Here is a 26987-nt window from a genome sequence, read left to right on the forward strand (position 1 = left end):
ATCAGACTCTTTTCCAATGAGTCAACTCTTCACATGAGGCGGCCAAAGTACGGAGTTTCAGCTTTAGCATCATTCCTTCCAAAGAAATCCCAGGACTGGTCTCCTTTAGGATGGACTGGTTGGATCTCCGTGCAGTCCAAGGGACTCTCAAGAGTCTTCTCCAACACCACAGTTCAAAAGCATCAATTCTTTGGCACTCAGCCTTCTTCACAGTCCAACTCTCACGTCCATACATGACCACTGGAAAAACCATAGCCTTGACTAGACAGACCTTTGTTGGCAAAGTAATGTCTCTGCTTTTGAATATGCTATCTAGGTTGGTCATAACTTTCCTTCCAAGGAGTAAGCGTCTTTTAATTTCATGGCTGCAGTCACCATCTGTAGTGATTTTGGAGCCCAGAAAAATAAAGTCTGACACTGTTTCCACTGTTTCCCCATCTATTTCCCATGAAGTGATGGGACCAGATACCATGATCTTCGTTTTCTGAATGTTGAGCTTTAAGCCAACTTTTTCACTCTCCACTTTCACTTTCATCAAGAGGCTTTTTAGTTCCTCTTCACTTTCTGCCATAAGGGTGGTGTCATCTGCATATCTGAGGTTATCGATATTTCTCCCGGCAATCTTGATTCCAGCTTGTTTTTCTTCCAGTCCAGCGTTTCTCATGATGTACTCTGCATATAAGTTAAATAAACAGGGTGACAATATACAGGCTTGACAAACTCCTTTTCCTATTTGGAACCAGTCTGTTGTTATCATAGGATAACATTGGCCTAAATTATATGGCCTGTAATAGAAGTTTTTAACCACTTTCCAAATAGGGGAGATCTCACAGATAGAGGGTATAGCATATGTGATTGAGGAGGAAAAAAGGGACAAATAATTCTTTTAGAAAATAGAGATTTAGCCTTTCTCTCTATGGCAGTTCATGGACTTGATGGACATTCGTTTGGGTGGAATCCAGGAGTTGGTGATGGGCAGGGAGGCCTGGCATGCTGCAGTTCATGGAGTCACAAAGAGTCGGACACGACTGAGCGACTGAACTGAACTGAACTCTATGGCAGTCTATTACACTTCTAGGCCCTATTGATTCTTATGTCTCAGAATCCTTGCCCTTGTATAGTTCCCTCCCACGCTGACTTTGGACTTGGACGTGGGACTAGCTTTAGCTGATGGGAAGTAGAGTAGATAAGTAGTAGATAAGAAGTAGAATGTGAGCAGAGCCTTAATAAGTGTTTACACATTGTGGCTTATCCTTTCAGGGTGCTCCTCTTCAGAACTCAGCTGCCACGCTGTGAGAAGCCCAACTTAGCTATGTGGAGAGATCACATGAAGGAGCACAGGGGTCCTGATGAACAGCCCCAGCTAAGCTCCCAGCCAGCAGACAGCATGTGAGTGATCTAGCTTGTATGAACCCTCCAGCCCTAGTTGAGCAATCTCAGTAGTCACCACACAGAACAAACATGAGCTATCTCTGATAAACCTTGCTTTAAATGCAGAGTTTTGAGCAAATAAGTGACTGTTTCTTTTTTCTTTTTTTTTTTTTTTACTGTTTCTATTTTAAGCCACCAGTTTGGTGGGGAGTGGAGGACATTTTGTCATATCAGATCAGATCAGATCAGTCGCTCAGTCGTGTCTGACTCTTTGTGACCCCATGAATCGCAGCACGCCAGGCCTCCCTGTCCATCACCAACTCCCAGAGTTCACTCAGACTCACATCCATGGAGTCAGTGATGCCATCCAGCCATCTCATCCTCTGTCGTCCCCTTCTCCTCTTGCCCCCAATCCCTCCCAGCATCAGTCTTTTCCAATGAGTCAACTCTTCACATGAGGTGGCCAAAGTACTGGATTTTCAGCTTTAGCATTCCTTCCAATTCCTTCCAAAGAAATCCCAGGGCTGATATCCTTCAGAATGGACTGGTTGGATCTCCTTGCAGTCCAAGGGACTCTCAAGAGTCATATAGCATTAGAAAACTAGAACATCTACTTTATAAAAATAAAAACAAAAGAGGCACTGTTCCTAATGTATACTGGAATTCTTAAGACTAAAATGCCTGAACCTTGGGTCAAGGGTCGACTTCCCTAATAATAGAGATGCCGGTGCATTCATCTGTAAGTTCTGTGAGGAAAGGGATTATGTCTGTCATGGTCAACATTGTTTCAAGGACCTAGAAAAGACCCTAGCACATAGTAGGCACTCAATCAATATTTTAATAAATCAATATTATGCTGATGTACTAGCTATATTAGTTCTTCTGCTCAAATATGACAGGATTACTTATTTTATTATTAGCAAACATTATTATGTAATATTTACATACAGACACTGTTCTAAGCAATTTACAGGTATTAACTAATTTAGTCCTCACAATAACCCTATGAGCTAGGTACTATTACTATCCCTTTTTACAGATTAGGAAACTGAGGAACAAGAAGAATAACTTGCTTGTTGCAGGGCCAGGATTCAAACCCAGGGAGTCAGTTTCCAGAATCCATATTCTTTGCCACTTCACTCTCTCTCCAAGTTTCCTGTTCTAGGTCTGGCAGTGCCATTGCTATTGAAGCAAGAATAAGGTAAGGTTACACACGAGAAGATGAAGAATATCTTCACCCTGATGAAGACACCATTGTGATTATACAGGTGGAAAGTTGCACACAGGGACCACATTTCTGCCCTAAAACACCTTTACAACATCAATGACAAGAAGATGACATTCAGGAACGAGAGATGGTGACATACACCAGGAAGAAAGACACTTATACAAGGCCCTACCCTAAGCCTCTAACTCTACCAGCTAAAAGACTGAACCCCAACCTGGGAGCTCAATTCAATTCCAGCCACCCTATAGGACTATAGGAAACCCTGATTCAGGAGCTGCTAGCTCACCACTGAGTCCCTTTTAATTCCAGTGCGTCTGTGACTTGTTACTGGGTCTTCCCCATGCTCAGCTCAGAGACCAATGACAAAGGCCCGCTGCAGTACCATCGCCAGCCCTGCCTCTTCTCTGAAGAACAGCCTAGATGTGGGAATCTGGATCTAAGCCAGGAACGATGTGACGGTCACCAGCAATCTGACCTCCCAGTTTGATGAGTACAGTACTTTCTTAACCCAAAACTATCACTATCACCACCAGTAAGTGTGTATACCCACACATAAATGCTCCAGCCAAACTGAAATGGCAATTTACCCCAACAGTAGAAGAAATATTTCATGACTACAGTGCTTGATAGCTACAAAAGGAGTGCAGAGTTGGGGAGCAAGATTTTAAGTCTTGGTAATTAGTGGGGCCTTTTAGAGGGAATCTTTGAGCTTCATCTTCTGTACTTGACATTCACTCAACAAATACTTTTTGACATCTGCTATATGCCAGTAACTGTACTAGGTAGATGATCACTAAGAATGTTCCACCTCAGAAACAGCGCTTTAACTCACTGAATCACTTTTTGGTGTGCTGCCATCAGGCTGTAAGAGACACCCTTGTGAACTAGACACCCTCTCAGGGATGCTGTCAAGGACACTGCTCCTCATCCAACACAATGTTCTCTTCTTGAGCATCCCTGGGAGACAGCCCAATCTGACCTCAATTCTGGGAAGTTTTACTTCTCCAGAGTAACGGGTTTGTTTTTTTATCTATGGACACCATGAATTGTGGGACCAAGGAGGCTGTTAGCTTAGAGACAAATTCATGGCCCAGTTGTAGCAAATGTGAAGGTCATTCCTATCTGTACTTTTAGCTTTGTCCCTGGCTCTATTTTGTCTTATTTTTATTTCTTCACTCTTCCTGAAAACGATGTTTTTATTTATTCATTCTCTGCACTTTTTTTTTGCACTTTTAATTTATGGCATCATGTATTGTGTGTATGTGTGTGTATGTGCGCAATCTTTTGTTCTGGAGGCTTTTCTCGTATCCTTGGAATTGGCTATGAACCCTTTCTAAAAGAAGACGTTGGCATCGGTATTTATAATACATTATACACAGTTATGTAAATGCTCTGATAGAATTGTGTCTACAGCGTGATGCTGACAAACAGGAGAGCTTATAAATCATCAAGAGCATTAAAGAAGACTTTGCAGAGGGGTCATTTCTGGAGTTTCTTTTTTGTATTGCTCTTTGGTTTGTTGAGGCTATTGTAGAATTTATTCACAATGCAACAATTGTTAAACAAAATTAAGTTTTTACCTAGTACAAGATAACACTAAAAATCTTGCACAGTAAATTTCTACATCATATCATATCATCGATTTATGGGGCACCATAGAAATTGTTCACAAGAGATCAAGGCTACTTTCACAAGAGTTTCCTCTAATCAATTTTTTTCTAACAAAAAGATCATGGGAAAAATAATTCATGCTTATAATGCTTATATCAAAATTTACTTGCAGACAAAGAAATTAAGATGGAATATCAAACTCAAGTTAGAAGATATTTTATAGCAAAGTAAGGTGAAGAATTAAAATAGTTATCTAGAAGACATATATATACAAAATGTTATCAACTGGATTATTCAAATAAATGAGGACAGACAGGATTTAAGAATTTAAATTATCAAAGTCAATAGTCTCCATCTGGAAGGGATATTAAAAATCATTTATTTCAGGTGCATACCTGTGCAGCACTGTTCTTCCTTAATTCTTTATTCTATCTTGTAGGCAGACACCCAGCATTGGACTTTCCCTGGATTGTGGTTACCTGAATGAGAAAAGGGTGAGAAAGAATAGTTGCAGGCATATTGTTTTAAGTGTGCTGGATCAGCAGATTATTTTTAAATACACTCAATTTGAGCTCCTTTTTTCCCTCTTTTCTTAAAAAAAAAAAAAAAGATTTTTAGCAATATAAAAACTCATATTGACCAACTGCATATAAGGGACCTTAGGAAATAGGTCAGGATCTCATAGATGAAGCATTTCATAATTTTAAAAAAGACAGCAATAAACATGTTGTGCACACATGCTCAGTCTTGTTCGACTCTTTGCAACCCCACAGACTGTAGCCTACCAGCCTCCTCTGTTCATGAGATTTCCCAGGCAAGAATACAGCAGTGGGTTGCCATTTCCTCCTCCAGGGAATCTTCCTGACCCAGGAATCAAACCTGGGTCTCCTGCAGCTCCTGTATTAGCAGGCAGATTCTTTACCACTTAGCAATTTGGGGAGCCCCAATAAACATGTTTACTGCATATCTATTCATTCTTCAATAGCATGAAAAATTGCAACCACCTTTTTTATCCAGGTTGAAAAAAAAAAGAACAAAAAAGTAACCCAGCTCTACTCCATGACCTCTTTCAACTATCTATAAGGCCTGGTTTAAAGGGGATACTATTCTGACTTGCATTGGGGAAAATTATTCACTTTTAATTTAGAATGACTAATGGTAAATAATCTGCCTGCAATGCAGGAAACTCAGGTTTGATCCCCAGGTTGGGACTATACCCTGGAGAAGGAAATGGCCACTCACTCCAGCATTCTTGCCTGGGAAATCCCATGAACAGAGAAGCCTGGTGGGCTATAGTCCATGGGATCACAAAGAGTCAGACATGACTGAGCAACTAACACAAAGAGAAGACATTTCTATTTTTCCCTCCTCTTCCTATTAGAATTTTGAAAAAAGAAAAAAAAAAAAAAAACATAAAGGCAAAATTATCTGAAAAATGCTTACTGCTGAGAGGAAAGCCTGCTCTGAACTTAGCAATTAGTCACTCTGACATTTCCTGTAGGAGGGCAGCCCAGGCGGAAAAACCACTATAGTTCTAGGCTAGATATTCCATGAGGGCAGGAACCATCTTTGCTTTTTCACATCTACCTGGTGCCTGGCTTAAAATCTGGCACAATGTATATTCATGCATTCATTCACTCAATAAATATGTATCAAGTACCTAATCTGTACCAGGCAGTGTTCTATATGCCTGAAAAAAAGTAAGATGATGGTCGATTGCTGCTGGGCTGCACTTAGTCACTCAGTCACATCATGACTCTTCTCGACCCCATGGCCAATAGACTGCCAGCCCCCTCCATCCATGGAATTCTCCGGCAAGAATACTGGAGTGGGTAGCCATTCTCTTCTCCATGGGATCTTCCCAACCCAGGAATCGAACCTGGGTCTCCCACACTGGAGGCAGATTCTTTACCATCTGAGCCACCAGGGAAGCCTGGGATACATCATAAAACAAACAGACAAAGATCTCTACCCAAATGAAATCTCATTGCTATTGGGAAGGGGGTACAGGAGGAAGAGACAATAGGTAAGGAATCTGTTCTGTTATGAGTGTGAAGGTGAGTAAAAGTTAAGTGGGAGTGGGGATGAAGAGCTAAAGAAGAAGAGCAGACTGCGGTTTTGAATAGGGTACACACTGTAGACCTCATTGAGAAGGTGATATTTAAACAAAGCCTTGAGGGGGGTGAGGTGCCAAGGCATGTTCAGGAAGTGGTAAGAAAACTAGTTTGAGAAGGAAGGCTGTGGGAGATGAAACTGGGAAGGAGATAGCAGGCTCACTAAGAAGGGTGCAGAGCTACATAGTATGAATTTACAAAATTTAGTGTTTACAAAGAACTTTTGCTTATAGTCCTATTTAATTCTCACATTCCCAGTAAAATTAGTTTCATCTCCATTTTACCAAAGCGATGGCACCCCATTCCAGTACTCTTGCCTGGAGAATCCCATGGACAGAGGAGCCTGGTGGGCTGCAGTCCATGGGGTCACTAAGAGTCGGACACGACTGAGCGACTTCACTTTCACTTTTCACTTTCATGCATTGGAGAAGGAAATGGCAACCCACTCCAGTGTTCTTGCCTGGAGAATCCCAGGGACAGCGGAGCCTGGTGGGCTGCCGTCTATGGGGTCACACAGAGTCGGACACGACTAAAGCGACTTAGAGGAAACTACACTAAGAGAAACTTGGTAATTTTCCCAACATCACACAGAGATACAACATTAGAGTAAAATTTAATGTAAACTTTTAAAATTATACACCCTGTAGAGCAACCCATAGACTGTAGGTGCTCAGTAAATAAATTACAGAACAGGACACTAAGACCCTATTTTGAATTTTGTGTATTACTGGAAACAGAAAACATGTGGTTACAAATCTATTTCTATCATAAATGCCTTTCTTTTACTACAAACTTTAATAAATTTTTGCTTTCAGATTCAACCCATTTCTCTTACAAACACAATAATACTTTGTGACTTGATTTTCATGAATAAAAATATTATTTCTTAATTATACAAGAAACGTATGGATTCTTTCGTTAAAAGGCTAACATCCCCAGCCAACGACCACCTCCTACCTGGTCCTCAACATCAGAGATAAGTAAGTACTATCAGTTCCAATTGTATTCTCCTGTTCTTTTTCTATAGATACTTGTATATTAAATGTTACTATGTTTAAAACCAAACTCATTATTTTCCCCTCAAAGCTAACCTGGTTCTCTGATTTCCTTGTCAGTGAATAGCATTATCCCATCTGAAACTTAACATTCCATATTTTATCCACCCACTCACCTGCCACATCTAATCAATCAATTCCTTAGGCTTACCTCTTTAGTATCTTGCATTACAGCTCTGTAGTCTCCAATCTCACTTCCTCTGCTTTAATATTGGCCCTCTTTACTTACTATGTCTACTCAGGGCCAGTTACATGCTGTGTGATATGCTATCACACAGGGTCTCATGCTCAGAAGGGCCTCATGCTTGGTTTAATGCTCTGCTGTCACTATCCTGAAATTCTCAATTATTTTTTACCAACCATGCATTGCGGCTTGCAGTATTTTAGTTCTCCAATCAGGGAGTGAACCTGGGGGCCCAGGTTTTATTCCTGGTCAGGGAACTAGGGGGCTTCCCAGTTGACTTTAGTGGTAAAGAACCCAACTGCCAACACAAGAGACATAAGAGATTTGAGTTCCATCCCTGGGTCGCAAAGATCCTCTATAGGAGGGAATGGCAACCCACTCCAGTATTCTTGCCTGGAGAATCTCATGGACAGAGGAGCCTGGCTGGTTACAGTATGTAGGATCACAGAATTGGCCATGACTGAGGCAACTTACTTCCAGATGTTCAAACTGGTTTTAGGAAAGGCAGAGGAACTAGAGATCAAATTGCCAAAATCCACTGAATCATCAAAAAAGCAAGAGTTCCAGAAAAACATCTATTTCTGCTTTACTGACTATGCCAAAGCTTTTGACTATGTGGATCACAATAAACTGTGGAAAATTCTGAAAGACATGGGAATACCAGACCACCTGACCTGCCTCTTGAGAAACCTATATGCAGGTCAGGAAGCAACAGTCAGAACTGGACATGGAACAACAGACTGGTTCCAAATAGGAAAAGGAGTACGTCAGGGCTGTATATTGTCACCCTGCTTATTTAACTTATATGCAGAGTACATCATGAGAAACACTGGGCTGGAAGAAACACAAGCTGGAATCAAGATTGCCAGGAGAAATATCAATAACCTCAGATATGCAGATGACACCATCCTTATGGCAGAAAGTGAAGAGGAACTAAAAAGCCTCTTGATGAAAGTGAAGAGGAGAGTGAAAAGTTGGCTTAAAGCTCAACATTCAGAAAACTAAGATCATGGTATCTGGTCCCATCACTTCATGGGAAATAGATGGGGAAACAGTGGAAACAGTGACAGACTTTATTTTAGGGGGCTCCAAAATCACTGCAGATGGTGACTGCAGCCATGAAATTAAAAGACGCTTACTCCTTGGAAGGAAAGTTATGACCAACCTAGATAGCATATAGAGACATTACTTTGCCAACAAAGGTCTGTCTAGTCAAGGCTATGGTTTTTCCAGTGGTCATGTATGGATGTGAGAATTGGAAAGCTGAGTGCCGAAGAATTGATGCTTTTGAACTGTGGTGTTGGAGAAGACTCTTGAGAGTCCCTTGGACTGCAAGGAGATCCAACCAGTCCATCCTAAAGGAGACCAGTCCTGGGTGTTCATTGTAAGGACTGATGCTGAGGCTGAAACTCCAATACTTTGGCCCCTCATGCAAAGAGTTGACTCACTGGAAATGACTCTGATGCTGGGAGGGATTGGGGGCAGGAGGAGAAGGGGACGACAGAGGATGAGATGGTTGGATGGCATCACTGACTCGATGGACGTGAGTCTGAGTGAACTCCGGGAGTTGGTGATGGACAGGGAGGCCTAGCGTGCTGCGATTCATGGGGTCGAAAAGAGTCGGACACAACTGAGCAACTGAACTGAACTGAGGCAACTTAGCACTGCACACACGCAGGGAACTAGATCCCACATGCCAAAATTAAAGGTCTTGAGTACCATAACTAGATGCAGACAAATAAATAAATTTTTTTTAAAAAAAGAAAAATTGTAACTTTGTATGGTGATGCTATGGTGATCACTTTTCAGTGTATACAATTATCAAAACATTCTGTTATACCCCTGAAACTATTTGTCAACTAGGTCTCAATTTAAAAAAAGAATGGGCTCTGGTTAATTAATAATGTATCAGTAACAATTTTAGATCATTAGTTGTGACAACTGTACCAGGAGAAGGCACTGGCAGCCCACTCCAGTACTCTTGCCTGGAAAATCCCATGGATGGAAGAGCCTGGTAGGCTGCAGTCCATGGGGTTGCTAAGAGTCAGACACGACTGAGCGACTTCGCTTTCACTTTCCATTTTCATGCATTGGAGAAGGAAATGGCAACCCACTCCAGTGTTCTTGCCTGGAGAATCCCAGGGACGGGGGAGCCTGGTGGGCTGCCATCTATGGGGTCGCACAGAGTCAGACATGACTGAAGTGACTTAGCAGCAGCAGGGTATTAGGTATACAGGAACTCTCTGTACTATTCTTGCAACATTTCTATAAATGTAAAACTGTTTCAAAATTAAAAGTTTATTTACAAACTAACAACTGGAGACCTGGAGGTTGGAAGGGAGAATAGTTCATAAAGAAGACTGAGACCATGTGTAGTCCTAGAGATAAAGAGGAAAACCAGAACAAATCAGTGACACTCAAACAAAAAAAAAATTTCCAACCCCACTAGACCTCACAATCAGTTGAAACCTAAGCATTGTAAGAAATTTAATTCATACAAGCATTTAAAATTGCATTTTAGCTAGAATTCACTTTCCATTTTGTGCTTTCTAATAAAATTTTTCTTTCCTTTTTAAAGAAAAAAAGTATAGCAGTAATTCAACACACCCAAAACTCCCCTCATCTTTCCTCCCCTCCAACTCTGACCCCATCACAGTCTCCTCTTTCTCGTCTTTTAGGTCTCCCCATCTCAGAAAGGGCATCCCCAACTATCCTCTTGCTCAGGACAGAAAGCTGGAAGTCAGCCATGACTCTTTCTTCATCAACTTGGCATCCTGTCACCATGCCCTGCAGATTCTACCTTTATATTTATATTTCCCTCGCTCTCCATTTCACTATATAGGCCTTAGGCCTTACTTTTTTTTTTTTTTTTTGCCACATTGCACAGCTTGTAGGATCCTAGTTTCCCAACCAGGGATCGAACCTGTGCCCCCAGCATTAGAAGCACGGAGTCCTAACCACTAGACCACCAGGGAAGTTCCAGCCTTACCAATTTTAATCTAATCTCTCATCATAAAAGCTTCCTATGAATCCATCCTCCAAATTAACATCTAAATGGTTGTTCTAAAATATAAATATGATCAAATCATCTGTAAAACAAAGTTGCTGTGACTAAAATATGACACCATTTATAGAGTTTAGCACAGTGCCTCACAGGTACTCCCCCTGAAAAATCAGCTGTTAGATGTTATAGCACCCTATCCCTAAACTCTTCCAGTATCTCTCAAGAGCTTTCAAGAAAAAATTCTAGCATAATTCTCAAGCCCTTATGAAACTGGCTCCTACCACGTCTCCAGTTATTTCCAGCTATCTCCATGGATACCTGTGATCTGGTGAGAGTTACAGAGCACACTACTGAAATAAATTATAATGGTAAGAAAGGAGACCAAAAGCTCATACAACTCATTGGTGATAGCAACAAAAAGCACCTTTAAGAAGAAATGATCAGGACCTGGTTTTTTTAAGTATACAGCAATCAAAACAGTGTGGTATTGGTATAAAAACAGACATACGGATCACTGGAACAGAATAAAGAGCCCAGAAATAAGTCCACACACCTACGGTCAATTAATCTTCGACAAAGGAGGCAAAAATATAAAAGGGGAAAAAGAGAGTCTCTTAAGCAAGTGGTGCTGGGAAAGTTAGACAGCCGCGTGCAAATCAATGAAGTTACAACACTTTCACACCATGCACAAAAATAAATTCAAAAATGATTTAAAGACTTAAACACAAGACGTGGTACCATAAAACTCATAGAAAAGAGCATAACATTTTCTGACATAAATCACACAAATATTTTCTTAGGGCAGTCTCCCAAAGCTATAGAAATAAAAACAAATGGGACCTAATCAAACTTCCAAACTTTTACACAGAAAAGAAAACCATAAAAAAACAAAAAAAGACCTACAGAATGGGAAAAAATATTTGTGAATGATGTGACTGATGAGAGCTTAATCTCAAAATAAATTAACAGCTCAAACAACTCAACAACAACAACAAAACAAACAACCCAATAGAAAAATGGGCAGAAGACGTTACTAGACATTTCTCCAAAGAAGACATATAAATGCCCAGGAGGCACATGAAAAGATGTTCAACATCACTAATTATTAATAAATGCAAATCAAACTATAACATGGGCTTCCTGGTGGCTCAGTGGTAAAGAATCCACCTACCAATGCAGAAGACACAGCAAGATAACTTGTTTACAGAGAGGAAGATTCAACATTATGAACAAGTTACTTCTTCCCAAACTGATATATAAAAGCACTGTAATCACAATCAAAATCACACTGGGATGTTAGGGGAATCTGCCAGAAATATTCCTAAGCTCATGCAGAAGAAGAAAAATACTAAAAAATGCCAGGAAAATTGTAAAAAGAAGGAGCAATGAGGGGAAAGAGGCTTACCAGACACTAAAACGTATTTTAAGGAAATTTAGTACATGATAAAAATGGCATTTGACATGAATTAAGAGAAACTGAATATTAAAATAGACAAACCAGTTCACCATTTGGAGAAAAACAAAGTTCAGCTAATTACAAACAATCCTCAGTCCTTATAACAAAAGAACTTCCAGATGGAATAAAGATTTAACTATGAAAAATGAAACCATGAAAGTACCAGAAGAAAACCTGGGAGAACATATTTACAAGGTTGGATTGGTGAAGGCTTTTAAACATAGCAAATAAAGGAGAAGTATGAGGGGGGAAAGCAGAGAGAAGAAAAGAAATGAGAAGGCAAAAAGAAAGAATTGAAACTTACCTACATAAAAATTAAAAGCTTCAAGAAATTTCCTGGCAGTCTAGTGGTTAGGACTTCACTCTTTCACTGCACAGGGCCTAGGTTCAATCCCTGGTTGGGGAACTATGATCCTGCAAGCTGCATGGCATGGCAAAAATAAATTAAAAACTTTACATGGTCAAAGTATATATAGGTACTAAGTTGAAAGCTACAAAACACTAGAGAAAATAACTGCCACATATGACACATTAACACTACTATCCTTAATATAAAAGTGCTATCATATATCATTAAAACAGTGGAGGGACACCACAGAAAAACAGTCAAATGACAAGAATGGACACATGGCAGAAGAAGAGTCAGTAAACATTTGAACAATGCTAATTACTCTATTCAAGAAACTCAAATTAAAACAATAGATATCACTTTTTAATCTTTAAACTTAGGTGAGACAAAAAAAGATAGAACTCCCCACACTGGCCTGACAGGCACAAACTGATGTGGAAAGTTATTTATTCGATTTAAATCTGCATTCATGTTCACACAGCAATTTCAGATGTCTTACAGATATACTTGCAGAAGTGCCCAAAGCTGTATTTGAGAATCTCTCTGCAACACTGTTCACAGAACAGTGTAAACTGTCAACATGCTCATCAATAGCAGAATGGTTAAAGTGCTTGCATACTAGACATTACACACTCGTCAAAAATAACAAGCTAGACTTATTTGTCCTGCCACAATAAATGACAATAAATTAAATGAAAGGGGCAAATTGCAAGCAGCGTGTATGATCCTATTTCTAGGAAATTCCTTGTAATGATGTTTTTTAAGGCAAATAAGAATCACCTAACTGCTTCTGGAGTGACAAGATACTAGTTCAAAGCTTGAATTGGGAGGAAGAAATTTTATACTTTTTTAAGTTTAATTTTTTAATTAAGTACTATAGTCAAATGGGTTAAATACTTCAAAAGTATAAACAGGTATACTGTGAAATGTCTTCCTCTCTCATTCACCTCTCTCCAGCACCTAGCTCTCTCCACAGGAAACCATATTATTAGTTTGGGGGTATCTTTCTGAAATAATCTCTACACATACAGGCAAATAGTTTTCCTTTTTTAACCAAAAAGTTCTATTTTATTCTTAATAAAGAATTAACATAATATTCTCTGGGCCTTCTCTGGTAGCTCAGCTGTAAAGAATCCGCCTGCAATGCAGGAGACCCTGGTTCGATTCCTGGGTTGGGAAGATCTCCTAGAGAAGGGATAAGTTACTTACTCCAGTACTTTTGGACTTCCTTGGTGGCTCAGACGGTAAAGAATCTGCCTGCAATGCAGGACACCTGGGTTACATCCCTGGATTGGAAAGATCCCCTGGAGGAGGTCATGGCAACCCATGCCAGTATTCTTGCCTGGAGAATCCCCATAGACAGAGGAATCCAGTGGCCTATAGTCCATGGGATCCCAAAGAGTTGGACATGACTGACTAAGCACAGCATAGCAACCAGAAAGAAAAGGAGTTAAGCATACCAGATTTTAAAAATATTTTCAATGTCATATTTCAGTCTTACTGTTTCAGTCCCAAGAAGGTACCTTCAAGTTTGTAGTTATCAAATTTTCATCTTTCTAAAGGGGCTTCCCAGGTGGTGCTAGTGGTAAAGAACCCGCCTGCCAATGCAAGAGACATAAGAGACTCAGGTTCCAAGTCTGGGTCAGGAAGATCTCCTGAAGTAAGGCATGGCGACCCACACCAGTATTCTTGCCTGGAGAATCCCTTGGACAGAGGAGCCTGGTCAGCTACAGTTCATAGGGTCACAAGGAAGTAGAGATGAACGGACTGAACACACAGGCATCTTTCTAAAACTTGTGGGAGTTTCAATTGGTTTTCTCAGGCAAAAAGAAACACTAAACATGGTAACATTTAATAAACACTAGCCATGGCAACACTGATCATGGAAACTTGAAGTGATATGCTATATACCATCTGATGGTATTTCATGTGGTTAACCAGTGTTGGATTCACAAACACACAGATTACACTAAATCTGAACTGGAGGACTTCAAGGCCCACATAACACATGAACGATATTTACTGTTTACTGCTTTCTATTAATTGTTCATGTTTTCACAATTGTTGGCGTCTCTGCAGGGAATACTTATCTGGACAAGGCAAGATTCCCCCTACTTAGCACCTCAATACTCTTCTTTTTTTGACATTTATCTTTGAGGGGTGGGTAAATGACTTAAGTGATTTTTATATTATCAAGTTGTAGCTCACTTCCTCGGAGAAGGCATTGGCAACCCACTCCAGTACTCCTGCTTGGAAAATCCCATGGACGGAGGAGCCTGGTAGGCTGCAGTCCATGGGATCGAGAAGAGTCGGACATGACTGAGCGACTTCAATTTCACGAATTTGAGAAGGAAATGGAAACCCACTCGTGTTCTTTCCAGGAGAATCCCAGGGACGGCGGAGGCTGGTGGGCTGCCGTCTACGGGGTCGCACACAGTCGGACACGACTGACACGACTTAGCAGCAGCAGCAGCAGCTCACTTCCTGGCAATACTAGACTTTTAGTAATGGATGTTTAAAGAAACAAAACCCTTTATACATAAGGTGATAAAGAAGGTAACATCTAAAAATAGAAACGTTAGGTGTTTGTCAGCCTTAACACAAGCACAGACACGTGGAAAAGTGCATTTCGGAAAATGCAGAAAGCTACAATTTAAAGTGTTGTGTGGAGGAATGCCTCCAGGATAGTTTTTTTTTTTTTTCCTTTATAAAAACACCTTCATTTTTCTCAAAAAGAGCAATCAATAGATACAGAGAAGTCAAACTGAACAGCCTCAACAAAATAAAATTAACACCAGCAGCAAATCCTCTTGCTGAAGATGTGGGGTGGTGCTCGCGCACCAGAGTTCTCGGCTGTTGGTAAGGGGCACACCCACCACGGTCCGCCTCGCCATCTTTAGTTCAGAAACATACACCTGCGGGTGTTTGTCTACTGGTAAAGCATCTGCGTGCAATGCGGGAGACCTGGGTTCCATCCCTGGGTCGGGAAGATACCCTAGAGAACCCACTCCAGTACACTTGACTGGAAAATTCCATGGCTGGAGGAGCCTGGTAGGCTACAGTCCATGGGGTCGCAAAGAGTCGGACACGACTGAGTGACTTCCCTTTCACTTTCTGAAGCCTCACCTCCCGTCACTCCAGCTCTCAACTCTTGTCTATATTCAAGTGTCTGCAATTTCCTAAAAATATCATATTCTTTCACACCTTAACCTCAGCCTTCCCTTGCACTGCGTCCTTGCTGGGAACACTCCTTTCTTCACAACTGCGACTTCCCCACGGCTTCCTCTGTCCCATCAGAACTCTCCCATGCTGACCTCTACCTTGGGGTTCCCCTACAGTTCGTTGACTTGGGTGTCTTCCTACTAACATCTAAAACGACGTGAAGCGGGATTTTTCAACTTTGCATCTCCGTCTTCCTCGGTGCCAGGTCATCCCGTGTTTGCTGTTGAAGCACACAGAGCCCAATTTCCACTGTGTCCCAAGCTCAAGACTAGAAAGCCCCAGGGACTCATTTCAGGCTACAGTTCCAAATTCACAGACTGGTAGCACTGAAAATTACATCAAATAATTAATGCTATTTGCTAGTCATTCTTTTGTGTTACTGTGTCAGGACTAACCAAACCGGAGGAACGACAGGCCAGAAACTCCAAGGCCTAAGGTTTGTACCATAGCATTGCAAACGTTTCCTCGTTTAGTGCTGCCTGAGCCCAACGTATGTTAAAAATATACCCCTATGTATGAAAATAAAGTGTATATAGGGGTCTAGACTCGCACTAAGAGCTCTTCCAACTTCGCAGTTTCGCGAATTACGAGGCCATGGACTGCGCGTCTGATTGCTCGGGGGCCGCAAGCCCGTCCTGCTTAGCATTTCGTGCCGGCGGTTTCCCAGAACCTCAAGGCTAAGAATCTAAGCCGGTTTGAGGCGAGGAAAGAGACGAAAGAGGCGCCGGCGGGGAGGCGGAGCAGCAGGGCTTTGTTCTGAGAGGTTCCATTGCAGCACACGGCCCCTGCCCGGGGCCCAGTTCCCAAGTGTCGCGCGCTCTAGCCAGCGGCGAGGGCCCCACTGATCTGGGAATCCGGAGCTGACCCAGAACTGCAGCGCTCCCGGGCAATCCCGGCTCCTGCGGGCCCACTAGCTGGAAGAAGGGGATCCAGAAAGTTCCACGAACGTTGAGAACCCAGGCTTGCGCCCATCCCCATAAGGCCCTTCCGCACAACTCCTCCCCGCCCGAGCTCCCCCCCGCGCCGTTGCCCAGGTAACCGCGGGCGGTGGCAGCGGTGGGAGGGGCGGGACTTCCGGCGGGTGACGCGCCTGGGCTCGGCTACAAAAGGAGACTGCTGCGGCGCGCCGGCCGGAACTTTCCAGAACGCTCGGTGAAAGGCGGTGGAGCGGCGGCTGCCCGAGCTGCGCACAGCAACGCGCTCCTTCCCGCTCCCCCACACCGGCATCGGCCCGCTCACCGGTGAGTTTCAGCTCTCCCGCGTCCCCTCTTCCTAAGTCTGGCGCCACAGGCGGCGCTGGGAAGCTGGATAGAGCCGCGGTCGGGAGGCGGTTGGCTCCGCGTGGGCGGGAGGGTTGTCGGTTCCTGTATCCTCGAGTCCCCTTCTGGAAGGCCGGGCGGGGGGGGGGGGGGGTGCCCCGGCAACCCTTGCCGGCGCGCAGCGAGTGGACCCAAGACCTTTCCTGAAGCTTTTTCCATCCCTCCTTGAGGTCTCCAAGGATCTGCTGCCTCCGGCTTTTCCTCTGCGGGCGCTCGCTGAGGGGGTGGGGGGAGTGGGGGGGGGGCGACCCTGCGCGCACGCGCGAAAGGACCCTTGGGGCGAGGGGCTGCGGGAGGAGCCGGGCGGAGGCTGCGGCTTTCGTTTCTCTGGTCTCTCCTCCTCCTCTTTGTTGAGTGCTGGGTTTCTCCCACCCCTTCCATCCGGGAAGGGGAAGGGAAGGAAACCGTAACGGTCGGCCCTGAATGCAAGGGAGAACCTAACAACATGTAAACTATGCTGGCTTGTGGGGGCGATAGGGGTTCGGTCAAAACAGAGGAGCTACTCTCTTCTGTTATTGAGAAAGAGACTGAGCGGGGAGGGGAGCTAGTTTTCTTTATCAGTTTCATAAAACACTACCTCCCCCCCGCCCTATGCCAAAGTGTTTTTTCTTGGAAATGTGTGGTTTACCAGGTTTACCAAAGAGAATAATAGTGGACTGAACCTGTTAATACCCCTTTTCTTTGCTGCCCTCTGTCGCTACTTGGGAAGGGAAACAGAATCCAGATAGTAGTCGCGTTAGTATGGACCCTTCCAGGTGGAAACCAGCGCTACAGGAGGTTTTTGAATTATTCCCTGGTGATTGTTAGGTTATATTTAGTCTTTTAGGATTTACGGGTGAGTTACCAGAGGAATTGTTACTTTCTCTGTGAAACTTAAGGAAAGTGGTGGTCTTATCAGATTTGTCAAAGAACAGATTTCTCTGCCTGAACTCTTGATTTTATTAATTAAAATTATCAGTTGAAAGTCGGTTAAAATTGAGCTTTCTTGTTTTAGGCTGTAGAAAATGGTGAAAGAAACCACTTACTATGATGTTTTGGGGGTCAAACCCAATGCCACCCAAGAAGAATTGAAAAAGGCTTACAGGAAACTGGCCTTGAAGTACCACCCTGATAAGAATCCAAATGAAGGCGAGAAGGCAAGTAGTACACCCATAACATAGTTGAATTCTTCTTGTCAGGTGTATAGTATTTCAATTACAACGTGAAATTATGTTTAATATAGTAGCTGTCCTTTTTGAGTGAAATTTATCCCCTTTTTCTCAAAACAGTTTAAACAGATTTCTCAAGCTTACGAAGTGCTCTCTGATGCAAAGAAAAGGGAGTTATATGACAAAGGAGGAGAACAGGCAATTAAAGAAGGTGGAGCAGGTGGTGGTTTTGGCTCCCCCATGGACATCTTTGATATGTTTTTCGGAGGAGGAGGCAGGATGCAGAGAGAGAGGAGAGGTAAGAATAACCTAATCTACATGTACCAAACTAAAGTTAGCCCTTTTAGTCAAAGCAGATTCTTGAGAATTCAACTATTAAATGCTTGTTTATTTGTTAGTATAATGTACACTAACCTATGGTAATAGTTTTGATGAAACTAAAAATAGCTAAGCCAGTCAAGTACTAAAAAGTGTGTCTAAAGTTGTTGGGAGTATACACGGCTTCATGAAGTATAAGAACATAATTTTCAAAACCTTTTTCACAGATTTTATTTGATCCTCAACCCCAGTGGGAAGTGCAGTGGTTTTATCCTGTCGAAAGTAAATTACGTATCAGAATTCTAAATTTTTATCAAGGTCATATATAGCCGTGCCATCAGTCTTCACTGGAACACAGGTTCATTGCCTCCAAATGGCCTGCTGTCTGTTTAATCTTTCTTAAGTTTTATTACATCAAAATATGTGCCTTTAACGTGTGATTTCTGGACTGTAGAAATACTGCTCATAGGAGTACAGTGTTCTGGTTAGAGTTCATGTTACTCTGTTCCCATTGTGGTTTATACAAACTAATGGGTAGAAGGAATGGGCAGGCTCTTAAATTTCCTCTTTGAGTGTTCTTGGATTCCGAAAGACTGGTAATTGTGTGTGTGTGTTTAATGCTGCACAGGGTGTTAGTTGCAGCATGCAGGATCTTTTTAGTTGTGGCTTGTAGGATCTAGTTTTGCTGATCAGTGATCAAACCCAGGTCCCCTGCATTGGGAGCACTGAATCTTGGCTTCTGCACTACCAGAGATGTCTCACAACTGGACATTTTTATTCAGATTTTCTTGAAAGGGGTATGTTTTACTTTTTTTTTTTTTTTTTAAGAAATTTAAACAATTTCCAATCAAAATCGATTGGCGAACTACTACATGTCTTAAATTGATGAAAGGTCATTTTCTGTAGTATGATATTGAAAAAAATTTGCTTAAATTTCAGAAGTTTTATTCCTTCCCTGTACTCTGAAGTTTATAAAGCACTGAAGTAAGCAGGGCAGCTTTTAGCATGGCAGAACCAGTTATGTGGTATTTGATACAGAAACAAAAGGTGGGTCCAGGAGCAGAAGGTTATAGTTAATGGTACTTCACTTTTGATTGGAAACTAAAAATGTTCATTATACATATTGTGGAGATAGTTCAAGATCTTCTTAAGCGAAAGTATTTCCTGGTGGATAAAGTCATTGTGAAAGAATCACTAGCTAGGAACTTACTAACTATTGACAGGTCACTATATTTCTGTAGCCTCTGTTCTTATATAATCTCCACCTTCCACTTCCCATTTCTAGATGAGATATGCCATTCCTTTGTAGCTCCTGGCAATATAAAATTTAGATTTCTTCAAAGAAAAATAAAAATTCAGTTTCTTAGTTTGTAATAGCCATATTTACATGCTCAGTAACCATGTGTGACTACTGGCTATTGTATTGGCTAGCAGAGGGTATAAACCTTCTCCCTTACTGCAGAAAGTTCTGTTGGAAAGCACTGTGGTAAAGAATGAGAAATCTAGCCTTTAAACAGTCAGCTCAGCAGTATGTGCTGTTCCTACTTCAGGAAGAAGTAGGAATTGATATTCTTTGGAGACTGAATAAATAGATCAGCTTCCCTGGCCAAACTTGATTAGTTTTTGGAACTTTAGTGTGCTAAAGAGTTTTTAGATGTTGTAATTGGTCATGTCGCTCAGTATAATACATGAGTCAAGGAATATACTAGAACAGAAAAGCAGTTTGGGTTAAACTATTGTGAAATGTGTCTATTCAAGTAACATGAGTTTTTTCAGATGATTTTTGCAGTTAATGTTTTTGGTTGCCATAAATATAGGAGGGCCACAACTGCATCCATATGTGTTACTTAATCTCACCTGATTTTCCTTATTTGAAGTTACACCACAGTTAGATTATGTGTGAATCTGTAAGGCTCATCTTTCATTTTCCTTTACCGTTTTTACAGTGCCTTGAACACAGGATGCAGCTTTCTAAAATTTTACTTATTTTTGGCTGTGCTGGGTCTTGCTGCAAGGGCTGTTTGCAAGCAGTATTCTAAATGAGGACTGTTTTGTTATAGGTAAAAACGTTGTCCATCAACTTACAGTAACTTTAGAAGATTTATATAATGGTGCAACAAGAAAACTAGCTCTGCAAAAGAATGTGATTTGTGACAAATGTGAAGGTATGTCTTAACATTCATGTTTCAAAATGGAACTGAAACCTTTCTGGGTATATAAAACTGGCAGATACTGTGCTGTGCAAATGTGAAAACCACCTGAACCTCTTTCAGAAATAACAGCAAATTATCAGCATTTTCATGTGTGTGTTTTGAATGCAGGGTGGAATTGATGTAATTTGGTGTCTTTCTACTCAGCATTGTTCAGAGATGAGTACTTCCTATCCCCTCTAGAACTTGAGGCACTCCAGTGGCTTCATAATCTTAATACTTAGCAATGTTCTCTTTTGGGGTAGTCAACTGAAATTACTGGCTGTGATATGAATCTTTTAAGTTTTTTTTTTTTTTAATAAATGTTATTTGTTGAAAATGCAGTGTTTCCTAATGAGAGGGAACTGAAATGTTCTCGTTTCACAGTTGAAGTACTCTTAAGAATTGTGCTTTGGGGACATATGTTTAAAATCTAAAATACTGAAATAGTTTATTGAGAAAAATAGCAGTCAAGATGTTTATAATGATAACTGAAGCTGATGTGGCAATATTTTATCAAAAAGCCTGAATAGTAGTTTTTTAAAGCAGCATTCCATCAGACCTTGAAAATATTAATGAAGTGGCATGTTCAGGGGACTGTCTCACTAGAACATTAATCACTATGTCCAACACTAAATTCAAACATTGTTTTTAAACTGTTTAGGCCGAGGTGGTAAAAAAGGAGCAGTAGAATGCTGTCCCAATTGCCGAGGTACTGGAATGCAAATAAGAATTCATCAGATAGGACCTGGAATGGTTCAGCAAATTCAGTCTGTCTGCATGGAGTGCCAGGGCCATGGGGAGCGGATCAGTCCTAAAGATAGATGTAAAAGCTGCAATGGAAGGAAGATAGTTCGAGAAAAGAAAATTCTAGAAGTTCATATTGACAAAGGTGAGTTCTGAGCCACTTTTCTATTTTGATTAATTATATTCTACATTTTGTAATTGCTTAAAACTGTCATAATTGAGGATAGTTTTGAACTGTTGGGGTAAAGAATGGATGTGTATTTGATTTACTAATTTGTAAGAACTTAGACTTTCACTTTTCATTTTCATGCATTGGAGAAGGCAATGGCAACCCACTCCAGTGTTCTTGCCTGGAGAATCTCAGGGACAGGGGATCCTCGTGGGCTGCCATCTCTGGGGTCGCACAGAGTCGGACACGACTGAAGCAACTTAGCAGCAGCAGACTATAAATATTTATAATGATTTCTACAGATTAGGTAAACATACCTGTTTCTGCCTCTTGGATTATAACCTAAAACTTTCTTTAAATACTATTAGGATATACTTTTTTTATTTTGCCTATTCCTTAATTTTGTCAGTTTATTTTAAAATCCTTTAAAATGTATTATAGCAGTACATATTCATTGTAGAAATTTGGAAACGTGTATACAGCCCCGGAGTAAATTGTGCTGTACTTAGTATGAAATAATCAACATGAATGGATCCTTCAGACTTGGCTATTTTTAAATGAAACTATTATTACATGTAATACATACATTAATTTAGGCCCCTGCAATAGTAGTCTCCCATGTGACTCAGTACTCCTTCCTCAATTTTGTTTCTCCTTAACTGGTCCATGTTTGGTAGGGTTTGAATGTCTCCCTATCTGGTAAAATCCCCTTCTTGATACCAACTATATGTACTCAGGAGGGCATTTAGTACTAAGTGAAACCATTTATGAATGTTACACTTGCCTATACCCCCCCAGCCCCCACCTCATGCCACACTATATGTGGGATCTGAGTTCCTCCTTTGCACCCCCTGCCGTGAAAGAGCGGAGTCTTAACCACTGAACTGCCAGGAAAGCCCCTGCCGGTAATCTTAACCTTGTTGAAACAACCGGTAAAACTTAGATCTGAGTTTAATTGCTTCACTAGTGTAGCAAGACAGTTACTTTACCTCATGCTGCCGCTAAGTCACTTCAGTCATGTCCGCTCTGTGTGACCCCACAGACGGCAGCCCGCCAGTCTCTGTCCATGGGATTCTCCAGGCAAGAACACTGGAGTGGGTTGCCATTTCCTTCTCCATTTGCCTCATGAATGACATGTTTATTTTTGTCAGTGTATAATATTGATGTTTTAGTGTAAGTCCATCTTTTCGTAGAGGTACATACTAAAGTATTTGGGTTAATTGGTATGTCTGGATTTTGCTTGAAGTATATGTAGGAAATGTGGGTGGAAAAGTGTGTAATACATGAAATAGTCATGAACTGATAATTATGGATCTAGATTGATGTTAAATAGGGATTTGTTCTACTGTTGGCTATTGTATACATTTAATACTTTACATGATAGAAACTAAAACAAAGTTGCTCTTGTTGGGTGATGTCAGTGATCTTTCATTCAGGAAATCCAGAGCCATTACTGCAGTGTAAATGATCTGCAAACACACGAGTTCTTTGTAAAGGTTAGCTAAGTAAGCTCTTACTGAACTTAACTGAGCCAGAGGGAAGAAATCTCAGTAAATATGTTGACCTTTAAGAAATGTTTGCTTATTGGAAAAACTTTTCTATTCTTGACTCTATTATAGACACTAACCACATGGTCTGAAAGTATCTAAAAAGGATTTTAAAAATTATCCTTTTTTAAAAGATTAAAAATCATTCAATGAAAATAGTATAGATTTAAAAAATTTTTTGTTTCATATTACTTCTAATACAATAAAGGGAAGAAAGTCTGACTTATGCTTGTTACATTTAGTAGACTTTTTTAAAATTAATGAAATTGAAATAGTAAAGCATTTATGGTTATGTTTGCCAATCACTGATTGGCGCCAGTATAGACCTTTTTCTTTAGTCCTCACAAGAGCTGTGATGGAGAGGTAGGTCTCTTCTGGGAAAGCTGATGCTTAGGAAGGTGATGCAACTTGCTTCCCCAGGGTAATCCTGCCTAGTAATAAATAGCAGCTCTGAGATTTGAGGCTTGATTTGTTTGCCTCTAGATTTGTGTTCTCCATTATGATCACTTTCTTCAGTAAGAAGTTGGATTGATCTAAGCATATGTGCATTTCTGGTAAATTCTCTACAACTTGAGCATCCACAGACTTACACACAAACATGCATTTGTGTTTCTTAGTAGAGACCCTGACCTTAGTTAGATGTTAAGAGTGTAAAATTAGCCTTTTGTTTTTAGGCATGAAAGATGGCCAGAAGATAACATTCCATGGTGAAGGAGACCAAGAACCAGGACTGGAGCCAGGAGATATTATCATTGTTTTAGATCAGAAGGACCATGCTGTTTTTACTCGGTAAAAATTTATAAAATATTCAAACTGACATCTTGCCTATTTGGGATTATTTTTGTTTCCTCTAATTTGAATGAGCTTTTCATTAGGTTTAGAACAGTTTTTGGAAATAACCTAGAAAAGTATAGCAGAAGAATGAGGCTATGTATGTCTTTTGTAAATGATTTTAAATCATTAATGTTTCAAAGAATCAGATTGTTTTTGTGTCTAAATTTACATAAATTGTTGCCTGATCTGGTTTTTGAAGGATATGCTTCAATTAGAAGATGTGTTGTATAAGCAGGTGGATTAGGGAATGCATCCCATGACAAAATTTAGCTCCCAGTTTTTTTTAATAAATTTTTTTCAAAACTAATTTTGAAGTATGTGCCTTAAAGCTCTTACCAGTTTCATTTCCTGAGTTTGTGATAAGCTTGGTTGCAACATTTGACTGGAATAGGACTGCAGCACCTGTTGGGAGTGACATCTTAAAAGAACAAGTTTTGAATTATAGTGTCTCAACAGTAATGGGAAATGCTGTCAAGCTTATAATTTTGATGCTGTCATTTTGAGGTGAATCCTCAGTATTTCTGGAGAGTGATCTGTGTGATGAAAAGATATTACTAGTATGAATTGGAAAAGAAAGCAAGCACGAGGAGGAGGAAGTGTACTGGTATAAAAGGTTGAGTTCACAATGTGCCAGGCACTATAATTCATGTACATCAGTAAAGATCTTACTGTTCCCTTGAAATTGGCCATGTCCCCTTTTAATAGACCCTGACTTATCCAGGACCCAGTCTGAGATGTGTTTTACTGCCTAGAATGTGTGGAGGGATTCTGAAGCTTGTCCAGGAAACTCTGCTGGCAGGTTACATGTATTTGCTGTTCCCTGTTCTCAGCTCATTTTAAAAATCAGGAAGAAAAAAAAAGGAAGAAAGGGCATCTTTTGAAATATACCATTTGTTTCTAAAATTGCCTATTTTGGTACTTGGAATCATTGGTGGTTTGAAAGCCCTAAGCATATGCCATATTTCCATTGTACAGACGAGGAGAAGACCTTTTCATGTGTATGGACATACAGCTGGTTGAGGCATTGTGTGGCTTCCAAAAGCCAATATCTACTCTTGACAACCGAACCATAGTCATCACTTCTCATCCAGGTATGGTAACTAGAAAGTGTTTCTATTTTGGTGTTCATTGCTAGTAGCTAGTATGGGCATAGAGGAAAGTGGCAATTCAGTATTGATCAGAACAGAACCATCCTTGAGCTGAGCTGAGATTGTGCATTCTTGACTCTCTTGTGAGCCCCTAGAAAATCTATAAATCAAATTTTTAGAAACCAGGATTGTTTTCACATTAATGTATTCCTATCAGTGAGCTAGGATGTCCCTCTCTTTATTTTCCCTGCCTCATAAAAATGTGATTGTATTTAAGGAGTTTGGCTTTAATGTTTTTAGGTCAAATTGTCAAGCATGGAGATATCAAGTGTGTGCTAAATGAAGGCATGCCAATTTATCGTAGGCCATACGAAAAGGGTCGCCTAATCATTGAATTTAAGGTAAGCTTAGAAAGTACTTCAGAAATATTTGAGAATGATTAGCTTATTAAAATTTTATACGTTTCTGAATTGCCAGAAGTGCCAATTTTATATTCTCCCTTGTCTAGATCTAATATTACTCCTGTCATGTTGAACATTCTTTGTATCAAGTTGGTTGGTTTGCATCACTGTGGTAGGGAAGGGGATGCATGGCAAGTGGGTATTTTACTAATGAAAGGCTATTACTAGTATCTTTTAAGTACAACAGAAGTATGTTAGCTAGTGTGGATTTCTGACAAAATACTGTAGTGCTCTGGTTCTTAAAGCATCCAACCATTTCCCTTACCTTAAATTGAGTCACCTCAGACCCACAAACTTAACATTTTAAAAATTGCTTTCTGATCAATAGCTTTCTTTAAATATCCATTAAAAAGGATGTGTTTTAGGCTGGGTTCTGTAGAAATGTATTTGCTGAATAGAAGTGATCGTTACAGTGCAGTTACTATTTAGTAGGATTTTTTTAAAGACTTTACCTTGAATTCTGGTTCAGAATACTAGATGATATATGTCGTCTCAGACCATTTGTTCTAACTAACCTGGGATTGGCTGATTTACCAAATAATTCTGTGGTTACAGGTTACAAGTGTGTTTTCTGGGGAAAATGGGTGAATGGTAATTTGTCTAAGGAGGGATAAATAAATCATTTAAATTTTCATTTAAACGGTAAAAATCTCATTTTATAGGTAAACTTTCCTGAGAATGGCTTTCTCTCTCCTGATAAACTCTCTTTGCTGGAAAAACTTCTGCCTGAGAGGAAGGAAGTAGAAGAGACTGATGAAATGGACCAGGTAGAATTAGTGGACTTTGATCCAAATCAGGAAAGACGGCGCCATTACAATGGAGAAGCATACGAGGATGATGAACATCATCCTCGGGGTGGTGTTCAGTGTCAGACCTCTTAGTAGGGCCTGTGAATAACACTCACTGCTGGTGTTTTATTTGCAGTAGTGATTGAGTGAAGGACTATAATCATATGCTCACTACTTGCTTTTGTTTTAATATTCAACTATAGTAGTGTTTAAAAGTTAAATGAAGAATAAACTCAAATATAAAAGCTCTGACTTTGCCCTGTATGTATGATGACTTCAGTGTGCAAGATAAGTTTAGTACTTGTAAAAATGACTTTAAAAAATTTCCCCTAGCATTTGTTAGGCCATACTTTGTAATTGATTTCAGCTGTGTACATGGAATAGCTTAGATTGAAATGCCAGGTATATGTATTGACTTCAGTGTATGACCCTTAATTGTTAAGCTATGAAATTAAAACTGTGTTTAACTGGCAGTCAGACAAAGAAATTAATGTAGAGAAGTGTTGGTCTGTATGTAGTAAGTGGGATTCATTGTGATGCTTCTGCATTTATTCTATTGCCTCAACTGTACTTGAAGATGGCATGCTGTATAATTTAATTTAGCCTGTGGTATCAGTGATAGAAATGATACCTTTGTAAAGAAGGGGTTTATCATAATATGCTGCTTATTGAGGGCTTGCACTTGTAGAATTGCATTCCCTTCTTTTGCTGTGCCATCTTTTATTAATATAGCTATTGGTCCTGGTTACTTTTTTTGCCCCCCGCCCCCCCACCTTTGGACCACA

The 26987-nt window shown here is 40.5% G+C and overlaps 2 protein-coding genes across 2 annotated transcripts; one reads left to right on the top strand and one right to left on the bottom strand.

Annotated features, from left to right (window-relative positions):
- Positions 1 to 1783: 1783 nt before the first annotated feature.
- LOC139184413 (uncharacterized) lies at positions 1784 to 17360 on the bottom strand. The gene is made up of 3 exons (XM_070794175.1): positions 17319 to 17360; positions 12328 to 17287; positions 1784 to 4689 (listed from the first exon to the last, which is right to left on the bottom strand). The coding sequence occupies exons 1-2, from the start codon at positions 17358 to 17360 to the stop codon at positions 16505 to 16507; spliced, it is 825 nt and encodes a 274-aa protein (XP_070650276.1). The 3' UTR covers positions 1784 to 4689; positions 12328 to 16504.
- On the top strand, positions 16699 to 26451 carry DNAJA1 (DnaJ heat shock protein family (Hsp40) member A1). Its single transcript, XM_019966402.2, has 9 exons — positions 16699 to 16835; positions 17908 to 18049; positions 18182 to 18359; positions 20440 to 20544; positions 21233 to 21460; positions 23706 to 23820; positions 24841 to 24956; positions 25254 to 25354; positions 26077 to 26451. The coding sequence occupies exons 2-9, from the start codon at positions 17918 to 17920 to the stop codon at positions 26293 to 26295; spliced, it is 1194 nt and encodes a 397-aa protein (XP_019821961.1). The 5' UTR covers positions 16699 to 16835; positions 17908 to 17917; the 3' UTR covers positions 26296 to 26451.
- Positions 26452 to 26987: the final 536 nt, after the last annotated feature.

This window comes from Bos indicus, chromosome 8 (genome assembly GCF_029378745.1).
Source record: "Bos indicus isolate NIAB-ARS_2022 breed Sahiwal x Tharparkar chromosome 8, NIAB-ARS_B.indTharparkar_mat_pri_1.0, whole genome shotgun sequence".
In the NCBI taxonomy this organism is placed as follows: Eukaryota; Metazoa; Chordata; class Mammalia; order Artiodactyla; family Bovidae; genus Bos; species Bos indicus.

Coding starts and splice junctions, on each gene's coding strand:
- LOC139184413 (XM_070794175.1), bottom strand. CDS start 17,360: ATGTTGTTAGGTTCTCCCTTGCATTCAGGGCCGACCGTTACG. Junction 17,288..17,318: donor ATTCAGGGCCGACCGTTACG/GTTTCCTTCCCT, acceptor CCCGGATGGAAG/GGGTGGGAGAAACCCAGCAC.
- DNAJA1 (XM_019966402.2), top strand. CDS start 17,918: ATGGTGAAAGAAACCACTTACTATGATGTTTTGGGGGTCAAACCCAAT. Junction 18,050..18,181: donor ATCCAAATGAAGGCGAGAAG/GCAAGTAGTACA, acceptor TTCTCAAAACAG/TTTAAACAGATTTCTCAAGC. Junction 25,355..26,076: donor GCCTAATCATTGAATTTAAG/GTAAGCTTAGAA, acceptor CTCATTTTATAG/GTAAACTTTCCTGAGAATGG.